Source organism: Calonectris borealis, chromosome W (assembly GCF_964195595.1).
Source record: "Calonectris borealis chromosome W, bCalBor7.hap1.2, whole genome shotgun sequence".
Taxonomy (NCBI): Eukaryota; Metazoa; Chordata; class Aves; order Procellariiformes; family Procellariidae; genus Calonectris; species Calonectris borealis.
In genome coordinates this window covers 1,315,890-1,335,766 of record NC_134351.1, presented here as the reverse complement: position 1 = coordinate 1,335,766, position 19,877 = coordinate 1,315,890, and the positions used below count along the sequence as shown (strand labels likewise).

Genomic DNA, 19,877 nt, shown 5'->3' with positions numbered 1-19,877 from the left:
TTGTTTTGAGGCATTTCTACCATACCCATCTGTGCCACATCTCACCCAGAGCGGGTTTTTTGGATAGCCGTGAAGTAGAAGGGCATCAGCGTGATGCCCAGACCGATATGTGCTGTTGGAGGTCTGCTCTGGTCTTGTGTGATAGGCGAAGACTCGCTGGAAATGGAAATATCGCTTGCCAGGAAATGCTGTTCTCAGGATGGTTTTTTCCTTATGTGGTTGTACTTCTTGAAAGGCCATTCTCATCTTTGCTCCACGTATGTAATGCTGCAGAAGGAATTACTTTGAAAACCGAACAGGTGTTCAGAAACTCAGTTCCTCGAACAAGCAAAAGCAAAATTCCTAGTACGCGATCAGACTTATGTTTTTTCTCTTTGATATGTCCTATTATAACTTTCAGACACCATAGTAAAACGCATACAGTTATTTATTTGTCTTCCAGTGACACAGAAAATATTTTTGGCCCTTCAGAACTGATGAAGAGTTGATAAGGTGTAGTCTGGTCTTGTGAAAGCTGGCTGTAGGACGTAAGTGATAGTGTGAGCCAGCAACACCTAGATAAAGAAATTACTGGTTTTCCTCAATTTCAAGTTGTATATTTGACTTGCTGGTGCGGCAGCATGCAGAACATGCTCACTGAGGCCTGGTGCTGGGTGGCTGCCCTGTAACCACTCCTGGAACGAGCACAGCTTCGTTCCCCCTGCTCGCTACCGGCGATGCTAGGGTGGGGGGGAACTGGGAGCTGCTGCAGCTTTCTGCTGGCCACCTGTGTGACAGCGTTTCCAGAAACCATTTCTGATGAGTCCTCTCCTCCCCTTCAGTCCAAGGTGTGAGACCTTTTTAATGATCATATTTTGTTATCGTATACTGAAACTATATGCTGTGAGTCATCCAGAGTAATGAGAGAAATTGCATGGAGCTTAAAGCCACAATATTTTCTATTTCAAAATAAGTTATCAAAATGAATTACTTCTTCATTTACAGTGTTAATGCATGCAGAATTTTTGCTGTATAAACTGTGCATGTTGTGATTTACTGTATTTAAGAAAATAATAATTGTGACCCTTTTTTGAGAGGGTGGAATTCTCTAGAAATCCACGCAGTGACCTTGCCTGACATCCTGCATTAATCTCTGTTGACCTTACAAATAGTTCATGAGATATTTAATTATAAAATGCCACCCAAAGAATTTCTCATTACAGATGCACCACATCACACTTAAGCTGCAGCTAATGCTGTGTTTATAAAGTTAATGGGCTGATAAATCTGAATGTCTGTTCTGTCCTGAATATGAAAATTCTTGATTCTGTTGTTAATGCTGTGTATTTTTCAAAGCATGTGCCATCGATATAGTTATTAATGATAAGTGTTTTGCCCTTTAACTCAGTCAGTGTCATCAGTGTCATATGTGACAGCATGTTCATGGCATTGAGTTATTTATATTGTTCTTGCAGGCTACATGTACGTATCTCCTTCCAAAGCGAATTTTAGGGTTACCACGTTGCATAATCCATGGCAGTCACTCCAGTTCTGCTGGTTTCTGGATTAAATAAGCTAGCCAGCGGTTAGGTTCCTAACGCAGGCTCATGATACCATTTTTCATTTTTGATTATGGTGTCCCAAATTCATAGCAGCTGACCTTCTTGCCTGTTGGGCAGGAGGGGAAGCAAGTGAAATTTCTCAACAGAAATAGAAATATACGTGTCTGCATAATTGGGGAGGGTTGTACTGCCTGGAGTTAAGACACTTTTTCCATTACAGAGCCATGTTTGCAAAATGTTACACCTTTGAGCAGCTACCTTTAGACTGTTCAGCCATGTCTCTGGAAACCCTCAGCCAAAACAATTAAGTCATTAGGTTAGGATGAAGAAAATATTTATTTTTTCAAAGGAAATACAATTTCAATAACATTGGAAATTTAGCACATCCATGTTTGAAGCAGGGATTTGCCGTTAAGGAAGTGGCTTTTGCATTAGGTGTGTGTGCACCTTGTCCTTTTCTGTCCTCTCCCAGGGAAATCTGTCAAACCTGAGGACGAGGGCAGCGCTGGCAAACCCGGTGGGGGTGAGCTGGGCAGTGCGGGAGCGGGGCTGGAAGTGGAGGAGGGTGGGAGAGGACAAGCAATGTGCGATGAGAATCACAGGTCGGGTCTCTAGTTCAGGTAGGGGACTGTTGCCGTGTGCAGTGGCTGAGATATTGCACAGCTTGTTATTTTCCCCAATTTTGGATTTTTTGCTTTTTTGTGTTATTTACTGCCTGATATTCAGGCCTTACCACTCAGTAGTATCTTCTAAAAGTCTCATCACTGCAGCTTATGAATGCCTTTTCTAAATGATATATTTATTTTTCACAATATTCCTATTGCTACTGGAGTTGTGTCTGTGTATGTTAGAGAGAAGTTTACCTTTCAAGATGCACTGTGGCTTTGCAATCTATTTTTACACATACGTAGGCACACAAAAAAAGTAAGCGAGCACAAAATTACTTGGGGTGTGAAGTCAGGTATTTCATGTGTTTTGTTAAATTGGGATTTCCAGCATTACAGATTTTTGTATAGTATCCCAAATGTATTTAATCTGAAAATAGAATTTAACATGGGGTTATCTTGAGACTCTTGGTAAACACAGGATTTTTTTTTACTCCATCAACTACCTTGTAACCTTTTCTGATGTCTTTTGATCCATTAGTTCTGTGTTGTGAAAATATTTGAATCGCCACTCCAGGCAAGGAGGAGACAACCCCTGTGAGGAGGAGGTCGCTCCCTGCTAATTGTATGCACCTACTGCAGAGCCGATAGGCTGAGCTAGCAGCAGCAATTAATACAGACGAGCGGGCGCTCGGGATCATCGCTTACAGAAGCAATAAATCAGTTGAGCACCTGAACAGCAGCCTTTCAGAGCAAATTAGGCAAACTGGCTCAGTAACTTAATTTAAACAAAAACACAACAGTGTGATTAAAGCAAATAACTGATTTTATTGTTCACAATGAGCCTGTTAGCAGTGCGTGCCATTTTGTTGGCTGTATTTTTATCTCACTTATGCAGAAAGCTAGTCAGATTTGCATGGATCCTGTGGTTCGTGACATTATTCTCCTTATTTGGATCTGTACGTTTCAGTCAGTGTGCTGTGAAATTCAGTGTACTAAGTCTAAAGTGTGCTTTTTGTCTCTGAGTTGGTGTGGTTAGATCATTGTCTTGAGCAGAATTTTGTCCCTGAAGGGGGGAAAAAAAAAATGGAAAAATGGTGGTTTATGAAAATCTATATCTTAGCCTTAGAGATAATATTTAGAAAAAATAGTCAATCTGTATGGCAGAAAACGGTCAATCTTTGTGGCAGATATTATGCCCTAATTTAAATCTGTTTTTTAGCTTTAGCAACAAAATCAAATCTGAAAAATTAAATTCACCTTTTTCCCCAAATCCTATAGACGGTGAGTGATTTGAATTATATACTTTTAATCAAAGATTTTCTTTTTGCAAATTTGACATCCTGGCTATTATGATGGGTTGTATCTCAGCAAACTAAAATCTCTCTTCTTTGTGTTTGGACTATGAGGAAGGCTCAGCACCACACAAGTCCCCGTCAGTTATGTTTTCCACTGGTCCGTACACCTCCATAAGTGAAGGCTCGGCTTTGTGACTGATAACCCATTTGGGAGTAATAAAAATTCAAGATGCTGTATTTTTTCCTGCAACTTCAGCTTTCCAGAGTCCTGCGGGCTGCTCAGACGAGCCCCGGGTCGTTCCCCAGGAGGGTGTCAGACCTGCCGAGAAGGGTCTTGGTGACGGCTGGCGGTAACCACGTTTGTGTCCATGGACCTTTGTCTGCTTTCTGTTTCCAAATGTTTGAGCACAGGCTCTCGTATGAAATACTGGACAAAATGCGGGCACTTCCACCAGAGAACACATTTTGTCTTTGGTGGAAGAAACCAAAGCAGCCTGTTTTTTCCAGGCTGCTTGTGGGGCGGCAGTACTGCGGGACCCAGCGTGCTGGTGCACGCGAGCAGACGGAGCAAAGGGTCGTTAGCTGGCGCGGGGAGAGGCTAAACCCAACGAAGGAGGCTTGGGAAGGTGCCTGAGGGAGGGCTGAGCCTGCGGGGCCGTGGGAGCCACTCTGCCCACGTGAGCAATGCCAGCACCCGGGGTTTGCGCCGCTGTGTGCAGGCGGAGAGGGGACACAGGCTTGTTTGACGAACGCCGAGGTCGTAAATTCAAGCAACTAAAGCTCAGCCTTCAGCACTGCTCCTCCATGCGTCGCACCCTGTCGCAGGCTGCAGTTTCATGGTAATCCCCACGCTCACCCCATTAAGCGTGCGGAGGGGGCCCGTCTCTGGGGCGAGCCTGCGTGTCCCGTGATACCTGGAGCACGAAGCGCTTGCTGCCTTGCTGCTGGGGGCCTGGCAGCCCCGCGGGCCCCGTGCCAAGCTCCATGGGTTAATCCCCGTCTCCCGCATTCTTCCCTTGGCAGGTCTCGGGTCCGCTTTGCCAGCAGCTGAGCGTTTGCAGGAGCCAGCTGGTCTTGGGGAAAGCTGGTTTAAGATAAAAGGTTCGGTGTGGTACCAAATATCCTGAAAAACTTGCTCTACAAATGTGTCGGATATGAGCGGGGTTTTTGAAAACTTAAAGGGGCAATATTATTCCCATTTTACAGATAAGGAACGGAAGTTTTTCATGTAGAAGTATGTGAGGGTAACGCAGACATTTGAGACAATGATGAGTATCACAGGAGATACACGCATTAGCCATTTCCTAAGAAAACAAAATGTGTATGATTCTGCTGCCGGTCTGAGCATGCCATCCCCTGGTGCCCTTTGAAAACACTGCTGATGCCAGCAAAGTTGGAGATTTTAGTCTTCTGCAGTTCTTGTAAAAAATGGGTGGTTGGACAGGTGTAGGGATCATGTTGATGTCCGACGGAAAGGTACGGAGAGCACAGCCCCGGTGGCGTTTGGCGATCTGGATTTATGGTGTTTTATGGTAAGAGGCAGTTAAAGTGGGATTGTCTCTTTTTGGTCCAGACACAAGAGCTCCCTTCTGACGTCCCAGAACCTCTTCTCCACTCCAGTCACGTCTCACTTCAGCCCCTAATTCTCCAAAATGCGCCTTGCACAACCAAGTGCCTCGTGTTGCACGGGGGACCTGAGGGATCGGCATCACCCCTTTGGGGTTAGGTCCAGTCCCAGAGCCATTCCCATTGCTCTTCGCAGCCCCTCCTCGAGCTGGGGCGAGATATGTAACATTGCTGAAAACCTCACAGCATTTGTGAGGTGTCTAATTCCTGATTTAAGCTCTTATGACTTCAGGCTCACGGCTGTGTGTTTCAGTATCCTGAGGGAAACGTATGTACAGGAAGCAGCTGTAGTTCAAGAGGAGAATACCTGCCTGAGTAAATGCAATACCAGGCTAGCGGGACGTGCCGTGGTTAATTTGAATGTGTTTTATTTCCACGTTGACGAGCGTATATGCGTTTGCACTCCTTAGAAACAGCATTTATGTGAAGATCACAGTCCGGTGGCAAGCGTTTCTCAGCGCTGAGCAGATCTGCCGGGGTTGCTCAGTGTGCCACCCCAAGCAGCAGATGGTACCCGCTCCGTCAGCTGGGCTCGCCTCGCCTCCCTGTCTCCCAAAGGGATTGTCTTTATCAACAGTCCTTGCCTAGGAGTATCTGAATATCTAAAAGCAGTTTCTGTAATACCAATTTTTGCAGTATCAATTCAGAAAAATATATATCCCTTTTTTGTTTATACAGCTGTTTTGCTTGGGTTTTATTAAGAAGTTTATTATCAGAGAAATAGAACTGATGTTGCCAGTACTATGCATATCTGAAGGAAGGTATAGCTCTGGCTCCAGGGACGGGTAACAAAGAGAACCGAAAGCAGGGGTGCTTACCTGTTTGCTGTGCTAGGTAATTTTTATATTTTGCAGCTGTGGTTCATAATTGCGATAGATGTTTTCTGGCCGCAGAGCGTTGTGATCGGGCATATTATCTGAGATTCATTCTTTCCTTCCTGATGTGGGTGGTGAAAGGTCCTCTCTATTGGAATCTGATTACAATTTCCATTTTGCACAAATAGCCAGCCGGTTGGGAGGCTGATGAAATGCGCTCAGTGCCATTGATGGCACAACAAGCAATAACAGTCTTTAGTAAGACAGATCATGCACAAAGTCTATCTTATCGTTCCGTATTGGCCACACGTGTGTTCTAGCTGGGGTAGCTGTGCTGAAAGGAAAAGAGGAATTCTTTCCCCGAAAAAATTCTCAAAAAATTGTAGTTTTATTTTGCTATGTTTTATATGGCTGATTCCTGCTCTTAAATTAATGTTACATTTAGAGATGGTGTTTGACATGACAGGTAAGTTGTATTTAAATGTAATTTAAATGTTACAGAGGCCTTAAACAACCAGTAAACAATAGTGTGTTTGAGGATTCAACTACATTATTCACGTGCAATGTTACCAACTTAAAATATGTATTCTTCATATGTCAAATGGGAAAACCAAAGCCACATACGCTTTTTGCTGTTCAGTGTCTGTATCTAAGAAAACAGTGCCCAAACATTGTCAATCAATAGTTTGCATGTTTAAAAAGAACACTTCAGAATACCTTTTTTATGAACTGCTGCTTCATAAACTGTGACAAGTCAATAAATCAGCCTGTGCTTGCCTTTGTAATGAGTGAGAGGAAGAGAAACTCAGAAACTAATTTAATTCATCATACAAATTAACATTATTCCTTCATTAGGGTTGCAGATACCAAGCCAAGCATCCTTACCTTAAAAGAATAGGAAAGGAATCAGTTTTACCGTCTCACAGATTATGTGTGATAAGAATAATCGCAATTTCTCACAGGAAAACACCTGTGAGACATTAGGCTCATTCATTTTAGGAAGGAGAAATGTGGGAGAAAAGATACAAAAATAATTGGCATAATACTGCTTTTGAGGCAACTAGCAGGGATTTGGATTTACAATGGATGGGTTGATTAATGCTTAGTATTATAATTATTGGAAATTATTTCTCTTAACTCTTTTGAGTTTCTCTTGACCTTTTTTTTAATTAATAGTCTCTGCTGGGAGCTCTTGCATTCGTTCGGAAGAAGGTGGGATTTGCTGAGTAAGAAACGTGTAAAAATCGTAGTTGTCTTTTTGTTGCCCTTGTTCTTCAGAGAAGTACCAGCTGTGTGTCAAAACAGCAATCAAGCAGGAGGGCTCTGATCTCAAGCTACGCTCCTGCTGCCAGAGCCATGTGAGCACAGGAACACAGTCACTTCGGGGTGCTGCTGGGGCTCCCCTCTTACTTCTCTGTCTCTTCCCCCAGGCTCGCTGTGCTACTCCAGCACCAAGCACATGGGACTGGCCTGGAGAACTCATTGCTTGAAGATGTAAGCAGGGTTAAGCATTTATGGAATAACAAGGAGTAGTGAAAACTGCAGTGAATATAGGGTATGTTGAAGGGTATAATCCTTAATGCAGTCCAGCCTGCTGACACTTAGGGAGTGGGAGCCTGGGGGTTTTGGGGCCGTTCCCCTATCTACTTGTCTACAGCAGGAACTACTGTATCAGTGGCTCACAGTGATAAGATTGGATGAGCAGTCTCTCATCTACTCCAAAATGGCACATCCTATCCTCACATGTATGTGAGTGCATATGTGTGACCATAAATTTTGAAGTGTTTTGTTTTACATATACTGTATCAGTGTTATTTTCCAACTTTTCATCATATATGTGCTCTTTCCATATAGGCAACCGAGTTGCATCATTGTGCAACTGGCTGTACTTAGCACTTCCAGTGTAAAAAGAAAAAAAAAATCTTGTTTAAATATATACATCCCTTGTTAACTTTGAATTTCTTTAATTTTATGTTCTATAAGCATTTGCATTCATCTTTGTGAAATGTTATGGCATAGGAGACATAATCAACTCAAACGTGTATGATGAGTATCATGTTGGGGATTGTCTCTGAGATAATGGTCTGCAGCTGGTTGGAATAAATTGCTATGGAGAACAGCAGTAAAAATTATAGAATCACAGAACAGTCCAGGTTGGAAGGGACCTTGAAAGATCATCTGATCCAACCTTTCGTGGGAAGGCAAGCCTAGATGAGACTATCTAGTACCCTGTCCAACTGCATCTTGAAAGCCTCCAGCGATGGGGACACCACCATGTCCCTGGGGAGGTTGTTCTAGAGAATGATTGTTCTCATTGTAAAAAAAACTCTTTCTTATGTCAATATGAAACCTTTCACAGTGCAACTTGTACCTGTTACCCCTTGTCTTCTCTGTGTGGCTCCTTGTGAAGAGAGAGCCTCTGTCCTCTTTGTAGCTGCCCTTTAAGTATTTGAACGCTGTGACAAGGTCCTCCTGAGCCTTCTCTTCTCCAGGGAGAAGAGACTCAACCCCTTCAGTCAGTCCTTCAGCTAGTCCTTGTGTCCCCCGCAGCGTAAAGCCAATGGCAGGTTGTCTAGGAGTACAATTTCAAACTGTCTAACACAGCTAGCTGCTGCCAGGGAAGCAATCCATCAGCACCAGCACTGGGCTGACACCGTAGTGAGCTGGTTCGGAGACGTACGTGTTGGAAAACTAATCGCTGCTTGTGTGGTTATCTTTCTGTTGCTGTAGCTACCAGTTTAGCATAAGAGATGTTATTGCCAGCGTCTTTGTTTCAAGCTATGGCTTGAACGGGTTGTAATTCAAAATGTGTAGCAATAGCCAGAAAGAAAAGGAGACATTTTTACCCTTTGTCCTGGCCTGTGGAGAGCTTTGATTTCATCTTCAAAAGTACTCAAGTACATGCAAACATAACCCCTTGCTCTGGTAATGCCCGGTCACTCAGGTTTTACTTTCTCCAAAGATAAATCTGATTGAATCAATTACTGGGTTGCCCTGTAAAGAGCCTAATGATGGTGACATCAGCTGCAATATAGACCTAGCTATAGGCGTGCTACCAAAATTGAGGGGACAGAGCCTGGGGAGAAAGGAGCAACTTAAAATAGCTGGACTGCCACGTATTGCTCAGGTGGCTTTGCAGTGGTTGAGAATAAAATACACATCATTGTTCGTATGGGTATGTTTATGTATCAGACACCAGTGCTATGGAGAAGGTTAAGTTGTGACCCCTGACTCTTACAAGCCGTTGCGTTGGCTTATTTCGTTGATGATGTGCATCTTCCACTGTTACGTAGGTCACGGGTTGTCCAAATTGCTTAAGAAAATTCGTTACGATTATGTGTAACACGAGAAAACTTTTAAGATTAACATATAGTTTGGTCAGTGCTGTGATGGAGCAAACAGATACTTCCTATGAAATGATGATCATTTTTATGGAAATAGCTTTATTTAGAAAACATTATATAATTTAGATTAAAATAAATAGTGTGGTTTAATGGAATTATGCAATTAACGGGAATGAAAATACAAAGTTTAATGCACAGTTATGACCCGAGTCATATTGGCTTTCTCCTTCCTGCTGGATTATAAACAAATTTTGGATTAAAATAATGATAGTTTACTCTTTCTATAGTACTGTAATATAATTTCATAGTTAGAGGAAGAATGCATTTAAGCCAGCATAGTTGAATTCTCTCCATAAATTGAAACAAGTCTGATCTAAAACTCATTTACTGTCGTGGAACAGAATTGATCTTGCTTTCACATTTGATTCCCCCACTGCAGATTTTGAGAGGAAGAAAAATGGCATTGTTAGGTCGGTTTAACTAGGCCAGAGTTAGACTGAAAAGACTGGGAAACCAGCTATTACAAACATTTTCTTCTTTTTTCTTTGTCTCCCTTTCTAATGAATTACGCAAAATCTTGCAGAATTTTAGAACAACTTAGGGGCGGTGTTCGTCTGGCCCCACATAGGCATGTTCTTTGCTGTCTGTTCACTTCATGTAAAAAGCAATATATATATGCTGTTTAATAGAAATGCTGGGAATTTACTGCATCTAGGATTGGTTGCTCTGACCTGTTAAACCTCTGGTAAATTTCCAGAATTTACATGCATAATTAACATGGGGGAAATCTTAATCTTGAGATTAAATAACATTTCTGATGTTTTTAAGTCTTCAAAGTGGATGAGGAGACTTCCTTTCTGATCAGATGTGAGGCAAAAAACCTATTTTTTTTTTCTTGTATTGTTAAAAAATGACCTCTTAACTGTCCAGTGAAGCACAGAGTTATATATGTGCTGCAGAAACACATTCGATTAGGAAGCATTTGATTTTCAAAACCCTGCGAGGTTGTTATAAATTTCAGGGCAAACTTTGCTTCCCGGTGCGGGCTGGCGGCGGGCCGGGAGCCGGCGGCACGGGCGGGACGGCAGAGCGGGCCTCGCGCGTCCTGCTGGCCTGCGCCGCCTGGTCGTCTCCGCGGGGCCCCGGTTACCCGCTGCTAGCGTTTGTACGTTCACAAACATTTACCTTTTCAATATAAATGAGAAGAAGGACATACAGCAAGTTATAAATGTCGTTTTAAACGTACAGTTTTGCTAATCCCAGCTTCTGCTCTTTTTTCAGCTAATGGGAGCCTCAAGTAACAATTTAAATTTACTGACCAAGTAAGCAGGGACTGCCTTTCTCTAGATATTTTTCAAAACTGTGTTACTTCTTGAGTATTTGCGATAGAAGGGGCTGTCCCTCAGCCCTCGGAAGAGCAAAGCCAAAACTACAGCGGCTGCGTGCCGAGCAGCGAGCCCGTGAGTGGAACGGTTTCCCTCCCTGCGCAGTGGCTGGGAGGAGCGGCTGGGGGCTATCGATTGCCTGCACAGTGAACGTCCTATTGTTCTCAGCCGCCGGCAGGTAGGGCAGCCTGCGCCGCCCCTGGAAAACCTTACTGCATCAGGAATATTGAGAATTAATTTTGAATTGTTGCATAGCGAATGAAACGGCGCAAAGTGACCAACCGGCGGTGCAGTCCAACAGCCCGCGCCTGGGCGCGAGCTGCAGATAGCAGTCTCGCAGCTATCTTGTCTGATCTGCAGAACAAAATGGCTGCACAGCAACCCAGGCGTTCTTAAGTGATGTCTCTGCCTTCCCCAGCCAGGCATCCCCTCGGCTGGTAACGCAGTGCGCAATGACAGCTGCCCCAGCGCTGCAGCTCGCCTGCCGGGGGGATTCTGCGGGATTTTAGTGGTGTCCCTCGCTCTGACGTGTAGGAATTGGGGATTATTTCTTTTCAGCCTCTTTACTTTTCTCCTTTTATGCAGGAGCAACTCAAATTTAATTCTAAATTGATTTTTACTTTGAATAAAATGCAGTGTCATTACTGTCATGTGCGATAACTACTTAGCTGCTTATATACTCTAAGACCGTACTTCTGAAAAGAAGTGAAAAACTATGTATTCATGTCAATTCTGAAATTGCCTTAGAAGTTGCAGGCATTGCACCTGTTGCAAGAATGGTACTTAAATAACTTGAAGAGGTCATCAGCAAAAAGGAAGTCTCTCCTAGCATAAGTTCAGTTGAAAAAACTTAAGCATCGGAATTATATTAAAGGCCAAAAAAAAAGCTGAAAATGAATTCTGTAAAAATTAGGAAATTTGACATGGATTGTGATTGAAAAAAAAAAAAATTCTTTTCATCATTATGTCTTTAGAAAAAATTCTCCAAATACTATAACTAGTTAATTTTTAATTTAGGCCTAAAAATATCATCTGGTTTTATACCTCTCTGAAAGACGAGAGAAGATATGTAATAAAAATTCACTGCACTAGAAGTAGGAAGGGATTAAGGGATATGGATTTTCAACCCAGCTATCCAAATTTATATTTCTGTCTTTCTGTGGACATTTCACACAGGTATACGTCAAATCATCCAGAAAGGGTCACAATTTGGTTTAATTTCTTGTAGAAAAACACTGTTCCCACAGGCACAGGGAGAGAGGGCAGACTGAAAAAAAAATTAGAGCTATGATTCTTCACTTCTTTTTTTAACATAAAATCAGAAAAAGATACAAAGCAAGTTAAATCATATTCTTGGAGTCCATCATTTTTATTTAGTTGGAACTTGATCTCATGGCAAATTATGAGAATGGGTATCAGAGTTATCAGTGTCTCGTTCATGCCTGTGCTATTGATTTTCCCGAGCAAATTTATTTAATTTTTTAAAATCTATCGGCAAAATGGGGATAACAATGCTGACTGATGTAATATGGTTAAAGCTCTTGAGATTCAGCAAGGAAAGGCATTTTAGAAATCCAAGCGGGTATATGCATTGAAAATAACTGATAAGCTTTAGTATTCACGTCACATTTTCATTAATAAAAATGACGTAAGGATCAAAGACTCAAACCCTTATTTTAGTGTTCAAGTAAACGCATGCAAAAGTAGGCAGATTTTTAACTACGCCACTGTTCACTGTTCACATATCACTGGATATACCTTTTTGTGTGCATATCTGTGTGCTGTCGCGTGGGGTGTTTCCCGTGAGGATATATAGAAATAGTTTCAGAGAACTGCAGACTTGCTACCTCTATGCTAAATGTTGAAAGTACTTCAATACTTGTGTCCAAAATTTTATCCTTCTCTACTGGTTGAGAAAAATCCAGTCTGGTTTTGGTACTCCTGATAACTCCCTTGTACTGACGAGGTGGTCAGCTCTGTCCAGGGACAAAATCACTGCTGCTGCTCTCTGGATTACCTCCTGTACAGCTTTTTTTGTTTCCATAATTTGTGGCATACGTGTACCAATGCAGAATGAAACATCTGGAACAAGATTATATTTTAATACAAATTTATATAGCAACGTGTCATTTCCTGAGCTACATTTCTGTTAGGTTACTGCTTGAAGTAATTCTGTCTGGTAAGTCGCACCCTAATTTTTAATGAAAGGAGCTTTTGTCGGTTTGTTTCTTAATGACTTTTTCTAACAGAAGGTACGGGTAAATCATCAAAACTTAGTTTTTACTAGGGCAGATTTTTTATTTTTTGTTTAAAGAGTATGATGTTATCCAGATTTCCAGCAAGAAGGACAACACCCCCTGCTAATAGTAATTGCGGTGTGCATTGAATGGACAAGCCCTTCCGAAAGCAGGAGCAGCACGCTCACAAGCTGCATTCTGGTTTGGTAGAATTTTTTCCGTCACATCGCCATGTTGGCCGAAACTTTTACTAAAATACACTTAAATAGGTATTCTCTTGCCCGTGTGGTGGTAGTGCGAGTGTGTAGGTTCACTAGAAGATGCCGAATCAGCACCAGGCGTGAGCAGGGACCTGCCCTGGGCTGCGCGGGCGAGGCTGCGGGTCCCAGGGATGCACATCAGCGTGGCTGCTCCCCGTCCTGCTCCGCGTAATGGACTCAAAGGTTAAGAGCAAAGGATCTCCGCAGCCCCAATCAGCAGAGCTTTTCCAGGGCTAATTACCTCTTTACTGCGCTGACTCTAATGTGACATGTTTATTGCCTTAACTAACAACTCATTAGCTTAGTTGATGTTTTTGTCAATATTAATTCGTTCATTTAAGCCAAGTCAAAGCTTAAACAAAGATGTCCAGGCTGAGAAACGGGCAGCAGAATGACTTTTGTTTAGTTCATCTTTTTCCCTAGCTCAATTTACACAAGGTAGGTGTCAGCAGGAGGTTTCGTAGGAGGATTCCTGTGAAAAAGGTAGGCATATTTCATTGTAGTAATGTTTAAGTAGTCACGCTTTTTAATAAGGTTCTTATACTTGAGACATAAAATTTACACAAACTAGAGCTTCATGGCCTGCTATGCACTTTAGGAAGAAATTTTCAGTTCTTTTGTTACACAGGTGTAAGGGATTAGCGTGAATGGACTAGAAAAGTGTCTGTTGTTGGCTTTTCTGAATGCTTAAAATGACAGGCGGTTTACTTAAACAAAATAAGCAACTCATAGAGGACAGTTCTGAAAACTGAAGAAAAACCTGTTAAAATCAATAGGTTATCTTTATCACAATAGCAAGCTAAATGAACGTTATTAAGACGTAACAAATAATTATGTAGAGGTAATGATAAATTATTTTTATCTGGAAGTGCTGCTTGTTTTAGCCCTCCTCCACATTTATATATTTGTAATTATTTTTATTTAAAAGTAGTCTATTAAATTAAATCATTACTCACATTTCCTCAATGTGCAGAACCTGGATTAGAATTCAGGTGTGTTGAAGGTGTTTGGAACATCATTTTTCTCTCTCTCCCCCCCCCCCCCCTTAAGCTATATTTCTCTCGAAAAGAAGCGTTGTGGGGAGGAGGGAGAGTGAGTTAATGAGGGTGGACACCAATGCTGGGAGGTAATCATAGTAACATGCATGAGTTCAGCGTGCAGCCCTCGGGAAGGGAGGCGATGCTGGGGCTGGGTTACCGGCGTGGCGGTACCTTTCAGGCAGGGCTTCCTTTGCTGCCCGCGGTCCTCTGCAGCGATCGTAATTTGAATATCCTGCTCTCTAATTTGATAAATTCATTTGTCTTGTAATTCTAGATTCTGCTGCCGCTTTCAGTAAGGAGGGGGACCATTGCCAGCTTTTGTTTGTTTTCAAGAGGTGGCCTGAGGGGACAGTGCTGATGGCAGTGTCTTTAACATAAATGTCTGAATAGCCGGGACGCTCAAATGTAACAGAAATGGCCCAGAATTCAGTTCCTTCACCTACAAGAGAGAAATGTTTGAGCTTACATCTCTAACTGACCTTAACCACCAAATACTGAGTCCTTCAAAGATGGAGACATGTCCAGCAGTTCCTGCTGAAACTCTGCCACGGTTATTCTTTAAAACACAGAGTTACAGGTCAAAAAGCGAGCGCAGCTTGTCAGTCTAGGGTCCAGAGCTTCCCGCGGTACTGGGGGCTTTCTGCCCTTTCCTGAGAGCTGCCTGTTTTATCCACCAGTGCTCAGCATCAGGAAAATGGCACGGCTCAAAACAAACCACAGCGCTGCGACAGCCCTGCCCCAAAACCTGAGAGCACTGCATCAATAATAATAATAATTAAAAAAAAAAAGTGTTCATGTGTAAGATATGCATGAGACAAGACTGGCAGTGGGTCTATAAAAATGGACTAAAACGGACTGAGTACATTTCCTATTTGAGAGCCAATTCTCAGTTTTAATTGCTTTTTTTATATACGTCTAATGCTCATTTACTGAGGTGTGATACTGGAACGGTGAAAATTATACATCTCCGTGTGAACTTTCAGGCAACTCTTCCCAACATATAGCTTATTTGTGGGCCCCACATCAGGGAGATTTCTGCTCAGGCACATAGAGTGGTATTGTTATTTAAATGCTCATGTGCTGTCGAGTGTTTCCCTGGCAGAAGACCTAGGCAGGGTTCCGGAGGTGCTGAGATCTGGGAGCAGAAGTGGTCCCAAACAACATCCCGTTGCACATCCCGAGACAGAGTGATACGGTGGCTTTACAAATAATTTCATTCCCTTTCCCAAATAAAGCATTACTGATCCCTACACATCTGACATTGAGGAGGTGTCAGTAGGAAGGTATATTTTGCAAGGAAGGAAAATCCTTGCTGTAAGATTGGGTATCTGGTTCTCAAATCGCCCACTGCTGGGAGCCGATGCTGCTGAGCGTTTCGGTGACAGGCCAAGGAGCTTTGTTGGATTATCACCAAGGCTTTCTCCTCTGCCATTTCTCCTCCTGAACTCGTACTGGGGCAAGAGCAGGACAAGTAGGCAAATCCCCTGAGCTCCTTGTCCCAGTTGATCAGCTTGTCAATACGTGTTTTGCTTGTGTGTTTCTTTTTCTGCTTGCCGGAGGTTTGCTGGGAGAGGGCGCCGGGCGGCAGCTCCCCCTGCGGTGAGCGGCCGCTGCCAGGGAAAGGGGGGATACAACATCGCACCGAGAGCATCGTTCTCGCAGTGTTAGTCGCTGCAGCTGTGTCCCCAGATAGTTAGTTCACTTAAATTAAACGTCATCTCTGCCCATTGCTGAGGTGATGTCATGGTGTAGCACAGGATTTTAATTAAAGAGCAGAGCTGATTGTGCCACCGCATCTAAGCCCCTGCACGGGCAGGCGCGTGGCACCTTTGGAAACGAGCGGTTGTTTTGGTGGAGAGTTTTGGTGACTTCAGTGACTTATTTTTGCTGTTTCTCACTCAGTTAAGCACATGTAGTGTGAACTGCTGCTAGCTGCAGCCACGATACTGATGAAAAAGTGTGTAATCTCAACATGGTTTATTTTAACTGATATTTTCCCAAGTTTAATCTTTTAAGCTTGTTTTTCTTAGACATCCTTTCAAAATTGTGTACCTTTTTTCTAAAAACTTTATTACCTATGTTAATACCATTACAGATTTTCAGGGTTTTCTTAGCAAGTGTCTATTGAGGGGAGGATTTTTTTTATCATTTCCGTTTTGATTTATTTTATCATTTCAGTTTTGATTTATTCTGACTTTTTTTGCACAATTTTCGGGCAGAAATATTTAGGCATGTAGACTTATATTTTTTCCAAAAATACATAGTACTATTTCTTTTGTAGTGAAAATACTGTGTTTAAGACTCAACACTGGCAGTATTGGCATGGGCCTGTTTGATTTAGATAGCTGTGCTGTGTAGACTGATGCGTTCCAGTAACAAACTGGCCGTCGTTGCCATTGAGAACGCTTTAAAAATCTTGTAGGCAGCGACTGGCGGGGTTGCAGCATTGCTAACGAGGTGCACGCTTCCGATCCCTCCTATGCTCATGCGTACCAGAACAGGCTCCCTGCCTTCTGCTGTCCGTTGAGCCAAGAGTGCGGGGGGGAGCGTGGGTGCCGTTCATCTGAGTCGGCCTATACTAGCATCCCCTGCCTTTCGGAGTGTCGTTAGTGTCCGCATTTGAGGACTGCTGTGGGTTGCCATCCTGGATTCTGTATGAAATCCATGGCACAGGGAGTCTCTGGGCGTCACGTTCCCTGCAGTTAACACAGCTGACACCCACAGAGCCATGTCTTTCTCCTTTTCGGTGACTTTGGGAAGACCCTGCAGATGTAAGCTTCTGCACTTTCTTGGTGAGATAAAGCCTTAATATGGTGACTTACGAGCAGGTTTCCATCCTACGTGTTTCTCAACAGCAAATATTTGCAAACAAGGCAAAATCAATTCTGCAGCTCTCTTCTCACTGTCCCGTTCTCTCCCTCTCTGCACGGCAGGCAAGGCGCTGACATTTCTGCTGCTGCAGCCGCCCAGCCCCAAGCTGCCCGCGCACAGCACCATCCGCAGAACCGCCATTGACCTCATCGGCCGCGGCTTTACCGTCTGGGAGCCCTACATGGACGTCTCCGCCGTGTTGATGGGCCTTCTGGAGCTCTGCGCTGATGCGGAGAAACAGCTTGCTAAGTAGGTATCTCATTTATTAGCTTATAAACCCCTTGCATCGTTTCTGACCTGTGGATCTAGGTTTTCCAGCGGTTGGTTCAAATCCTGATGGCTGTGGGTACTTGGCAGGAAGGTGGGACAAGCAATAACTCCCTCTTTCAAGTTTCACATTTGAACCGGTACTATCTAACGTAGAATTTCAAGTCTGCTTTAGTCTGGCTCGGTTTGCAGTCTCGGGCAGCTCCGGTGGGCGATCTCGGAAAGGAGAGGGTTTAACCACGGCGGGAGAGACCCGGTCGGTTGTGCGCAGCGGCACTGCGGTGCTGGCTTCTCTTGGCACGGGGAGTCACCCCATCTAAACTGGGAGACACCAAACACTTGGTAGGCATTGCCTGGGGCTACACAGCATTAATCTTCCGGTCATATTGCTAGTAATTTTGAGAAAAGAAGCAAGTTGAACATTTTTTATGTCTAAAATACGACTGTCTGTCTTTAAAATAATATGGTTTTACCCTTTCTTAACTGTAAAAATAGTATTTTCAGAAGGTATTTTCCACCAGTGTGTTTGAATACGTGGATTTTTTTCCCATGGTTTTACAAGCCATCCCGTCAGGATGTGAATTGTTTTGGAAAGTACATTTGGGAAAGGTGGTTATTTTATCAACAGCGTCGCTATTAATAGCATCAAGGTAACCTGTAGATGTAAGGATTGCTAAGAAATCATAGACTCAATAGACCAGAGCCTGTCTCTAGGGTCAGAGAACAACTTATTAAAGTGTCCTAAATCAAGATTTATATGGTATGCTGTCCTGTATCTCCATTCTAACCTCTTTGAAATAAAATCTTTTTTCAATTAGGTATTTGTAATTGGGGTTGGGGGGGCAAATTTCATAAGGAAGGCTGACACTTCGACATAAAATACACAGAAAAAATGTAATACTGGGTTTTTTTGTGGTGTGGTGGGCTTTTTTTGTGCATGGAACTCTTAAGTGCGTATTTGTTCCTTTTCTTAAAAATTACTATAATTGTACAACTTCTAGTTACATATACACAAGTATGCATGCAAGTTGTTACATGTGATAGTGCCTTGTACTATCAATCATGCCATCAAATACTTATGGCTAAATCAAATAATTATGGCTCAATGCGTAAGTGAAGTCATTTAAGATGACTTGTGTAATAAAGATAGTGTCTTACCTTTTTTTGATGCATTTTGTGTTAAGATAATGGGATTCTTGAATATTAGCATTTGGGATTTATTTAATGTGTGCAACTTTGCAGGACGTGAGTAGCATTTCTGTTGAGTACCCACAAATTTTATGATCTGAGGCCTAAATGTAATAAATTTCAACTGGGGCCCCGATTCTCACATGAAGAGTCTTTACTCACACCGTTAATCTGATTAATGACAACAGGACTATTTGCACAGGAAAGGATTTTGCAATATATTATTTATTTTTATTATTGTTTGTTGTAAAATTAATCATCTCGTCTGAAATTTATTCTAAATCTGTATCTGAACAACTTTGTCTGTATTCAGTTTTTATTAAAAAAAAAAGCAAACCAGTTAAATATGCAAAAGGAGAGGCTCTGATTTCTATGTATAAATAAAGAAAAAATAAAAAGTCACTATAAGAAGCAGCCACAGTAAGCCGTTTATATGAAATAAAACAATGATACTATGCTTTATATAATTGGCTTTGAAAGCTATTTCAAGCTTCCTGCTTTTAATGGAAAAGCTTGAAAAATGTAAGTGGATATACATTAGTGTCGCTGAGACAAAATTTTCATTCGTAGGTACACGGCTCTTGCATAGGAACAAATTAGTCCCCAGTAGGACACACAAAACATGTAGCTTCTGCTCTAGGTAGAGGATTGCCTTGAGCAAACACAAATTTCATATTCATTTGGTTGTCAGTGTGAATTAATACTGTAGCATTAAAGTTCTGCAGACATCCACTTGGAAAATGACTGTTACTAAAAATATTTAAATTTAATAGTAATTTTCATCACATAAAATATAGAAATCATTGATCTTTTTTCTAATAAAACCTCAGCACGTTTTTGTTGTTAAGCAAGTTTATGTTCTTAAATGCATAGGCTGTTACCTGCATTCGCAGTTCTGCATTTTGAATCTGCGCTGATGGGCTGTGTTTCTGTGCAGAATATAAACAAAACCTTCCGCCGGTGTGAATCGCGATGGTGCCGTTTATTTCAGTTGAGCTTTCATAATCTGCACCATTTGCAATTTTAGTGCTTTCTAAGTCTGGCATCCCAAGCACTGTGTGACTATTCCCTAGGTTTTTTTAACATATTTCATGCTTAATTTTTAATTTATGTAGTGCTTTCTACATAATATTTTAATTAGTGGTGTTCTTTAAGTGTTAATTTGTAAACTATTCAGTAATTGATAAACCATTCATTAATGGGGAAACAATTTCATTCCTAAAGGAAGACGGCTGACTGGACTGTGATATTTTCTTTGCAAGGTTTTTGCTTGGGGGGGGGGGGCGGCGGAATCTAGTGTCTGAAATTGCCGAGGTCGTCATAATTGATTATTTAGGTATTAATTTTACTGTATTTCTTTTCATGAAATGCAGAGGTTCATTTTTCATCAGGTAATATTT

The 19,877-nt window shown here is 42.2% G+C and overlaps 1 protein-coding gene across 8 annotated transcripts in view; it reads left to right on the top strand.

Moving 5' to 3' along the window:
• LOC142074917 (WD repeat-containing protein 7-like) overlaps window positions 1-19,877 on the top strand; it is a 152,806-nt gene that overhangs the window by 83,408 nt on the left and 49,521 nt on the right. For all 8 annotated transcript variants that reach the window (XR_012670754.1, XR_012670758.1, XR_012670757.1 and 5 more), the window contains exon 21: window positions 17,085-17,271. Coding sequence is in view for 2 of the 8 variants with exons in the window: in XM_075135916.1 (XP_074992017.1) it covers window positions 17,085-17,271 (187 nt within the window). In the remaining 6 variants the exon portion in view is untranslated. The remainder of the gene's footprint in view (window positions 1-17,084; window positions 17,272-19,877) is intronic.